The sequence below is a fragment of the Rhinopithecus bieti genome, unplaced genomic scaffold (assembly GCF_001698545.2).
Source record: "Rhinopithecus bieti isolate Rb0 unplaced genomic scaffold, ASM169854v2 scaffold_2888, whole genome shotgun sequence".
NCBI lineage: Eukaryota > Metazoa > Chordata > Mammalia > Primates > Cercopithecidae > Rhinopithecus > Rhinopithecus bieti.
Window position 1 is genome coordinate 2263574 of NW_016804209.1, and position 3447 is coordinate 2267020.

Below are 3447 nucleotides of genomic sequence, written 5' to 3' on the forward strand. Positions count from 1 at the left end.
AGAATGATGGTTTCCAGCTGCATCCATGTCCCTACAAAGGACGCAAACTCATCCTTTTTTATGGCTGCATAGTATTCCATGGTGTATATGTGCCACATTTTCTTAATCCAGTCTGTCACAGATGGACATTTGGGTTGATTCCAAGTCTTTGCTATTGTGAATCATGATTCACATTTCTATGTATTTTATCACTGCATGAAATCTGAAAAAAAGTAGTAAAATCCAGAAATACGGTTATGAGTAAAATTTTTTGAATTGTTGCAAAAAATATTTACCTCGTTGTATTATACTGAAAAGCTGAACAATCCATCATGTTGCTCAAATTGTTATAGAATGAACTTTAAAATGTAAAAATGTCATTTTTTTCCTGATTTCTTTTTTTTTCCGTTTTTTTTCATTATTATTTTTTATTATTATACTTTAAATTCTAGGGGTGTTTGACAAGCCAGACACATTCTTTGTGACATTGGAGAAAGATTGGGGCAAGTCTGCCCAGAGAACAGTGGAGCCAAGTGTGACAGCTGGAGGGCCTCAGCCCAGGTCTGACCTCCTTTGAGTTCATGTCTCTTTTATTCCTAGTATCAAGCAGAATGAGCGCTATGGCCAGTTGACTCTGGTCAACTCCACCTCGGCGGACACGGGTGAATTCAGCTGCTGGGGGCAGCTCTGCAGCGGCTATATCTGCAGGAAGGACGAGGCCAAAACGGGCTCCACCTACATCTTTTTTACAGGTAAAATATTTGGTGCATTCATGGAACTCTTCCAACTTCTGGACTTGGCTGAGAGCTAAAGGTTTCCCTACTGCATGCCGAATAGCAAATAATGACAATCAGAGCACTTCCTGTTTGCCAGGCCCTGGGCTAAATGCTTTACATCAGTTATTTCACGTAAGTCTTACTATAACCCTTCAGGGCAAATACTAATATTCTTTCTTTCTTTCTTTCTTTTTTTTTTTTTTCAGATGGGAAAGTTGAGGTTTAGAGTCATTAAATAAGTCCTTGAGGTCACACAGCAAGTAAGTGGTGGTAACAGGATTTCAACACAAACTGTTTGGTTCCAGGGTCTGTCCCTGCACTCGCCAATACAGTGACCACTAGACACGTGTGGCTACTTAAATTTAAATGAAAATTAATCAAAATGAAATAAAATTTAAAACAATTTCTCAGTGCACTTGCCAGGTTTCAAGTGCTCAACTGTGGCACGTAGCTAATGGCTATTGTACTAGACAGCACAGAGAGAGAACATTCCCTTTATCACAGAAAGTTCTATTGGACAGTGCTGCTGTTGACTTTCATCACTGTGTTCTCAGAACCTCTGACCATCTCCTCTCTGGAAACTCCATAGGATGCTTTGCTAAAGACCTCCTCCCATTTGTCATTTTTATTATTTTATTTTTTGATTTTTCTGTAGAAATGAGGTCTCACTGTGTTGCCCAGGCTGGTCTCAAACTCCTGAGCTCAAGCTATCCTCCTGCTTTGGTCTTCCAAAGTGCTGTAGTTACAGGCATGAGCCACAGTGCTCAGCCCCATTTGTTCTTGGGAGTACTATGAGCTGGGATTTCAGAGGCAAGATTCCCAAAGATTGTGGCTCTTGTGTCTCCAGTCCCTGTCCCTAAGCCTCAGTGGACTGCCTGAAAATGTTCAGGTCAGAGTGGAGAACTCTTCTCTGCAGTGCAAAGTATGTTTCTGGAAGGTGGAGCTTGCATTTTGAGAAACAGGTGTGCAGAACAACTGCTCAGCCTCTTTCTTCTGTAATGTTCTCTAAATTCTGAAGTTCAGGGGATGAAGTTCTCCAGCAAGGTTCAGAGGTAACAGCTTTCAGGAATCTTACAAATCCACCCCAGTCCTATTGTTATCCAAGACATTTCAGGTGAAACCAGAATCCTTTCTTAGTGCCTGGCCAGGGACTTTCATGAGATTTCTCTATGCCCTGAATCCATCTACCTTTCAGACCTAGACCTAAATAGACCTAGACGTAGACATAGACCTATGACCCAAATGATGTTATGACCTGACCAGTAAAGAATGTTTTAGTACAATCTTACGTGTTTGTCCTTTCCTGCCCAAATAACTCCCCTCTGGCAAGAAGATGTATTAGTAGGGTGTGCTGCAGTTCTGGAAGCACATGTGTCTCATTTTGAAGGAGACTTTTTACTCCTTAGTTCAGCTAGATCCAAGTTCTTGTCTCATGCCAGGAAAACTTAGGCACACAGACACTTAAAAGAGTGAGTGGAGTAGAATTTAGTATGCGAAAAGGAAAGCTCTCAGCAAAAAGAGGAGTCCTGAAAGCAGGTTGCAGGTTGCCCTCTACACGGTTGAATACAAGGGCTTCTATGTTCCCCTGGTAGGACTGGGTTCCCTGTTTGTAAAAGGCATGAATTCCTGGCGGCTCCACCCCATCCTTTCAGTGCACATGCAGGTTCTTAATCTGAGTCACTCCACGTTGATTTATTTCCCTTACTGCACGTGTGTTAAGGGATGGAATTTTTCACTAGGGGCATGTTTAGGCAAGACTCCTGAGCACAATGATCTTGGTAGGTCAGAGTTTCTCTAAGGACCCTCCATATCTGCTTAGGAGAGTTCTCTGCCTCCTGCCTCTGTCAATTTCATTTCCACAACATCCCTGGGAAATAAGTAAAAGCTATTTTATTATCTCCAAAATACCAGAAGGACTAATGCTCATGCTGAGCCTCAATGTTCTAGGACTTGTAGTGGCCCAATAAGGAGTGAAACCTGTTTTTCTGACCCAGGATCCAGTGTTTTTGCTGCCTTGAACCTTTTCTAGGACAAGGTGAAGGACGGACTGATTGCCAGATTCTAGCTAGCATAACTGGTGTTGTCAGGAGAGTTGCTAATAATTGTTCATAGGCACTCTCTTTGGATCTTCATTTTGGAACTCACTACACAAGACTGTCTGTGTGTCCTTTGTATCATACCATGCTGTGAAGCAACCATGGAAAAGGCAACTAATTAAGATGAATAAAAGTCTGTTATTCCAGACAACGACTGATTCCTCATTTCAAGTTGCAGAAGGAAGATTCTTTGCCATAATTAGTACTGTTGTGTCTTCCCAAAGTATCAGTCGAGGTTTTGAACTGAAGGCTTAGCTTGGGCATAATGTTCTATTAATGTTATGGGGTCTTGGCCAGCCATGATGGCTCACACCTGTAATCCCAGCACTTTGGGAGGCCGAGGTGGGTGGATCACTTGAGGTCAGGAGTTCGAGACCAGCCTGGTCAACATGGAGAAATCCCATCTCTACAAAAATACAAAAATTAGCTGGGCGTGGTAGCGCACACCTGTAGTCCCAGCTACTCAGGAGGCTGAGGCAGGAGAATCACCTGAATCTGGGAGGCAGTGGTTGCAGTGAGCCAAGATTGTGCCACCGCACTTCCAACATGGATGACAGAGCAAGACTTTGTCTCAAAAAAAAAAAAAATTTTTTTTT

General features: G+C 42.5%; 1 protein-coding gene across 3 annotated transcripts in view; it reads left to right on the forward strand.

Moving 5' to 3' along the window:
• The window catches only part of PDGFRL (platelet derived growth factor receptor like), a 71640-nt gene that overhangs the window by 45496 nt on the left and 22697 nt on the right, over positions 1–3447 (forward strand). For all 3 annotated transcript variants that reach the window (XM_017867228.1, XM_017867229.1, XM_017867230.1), the window contains exon 3: positions 580–731. In XM_017867228.1, coding sequence (XP_017722717.1) covers positions 580–731 — 152 coding nt within the window. The remainder of the gene's footprint in view (positions 1–579; positions 732–3447) is intronic.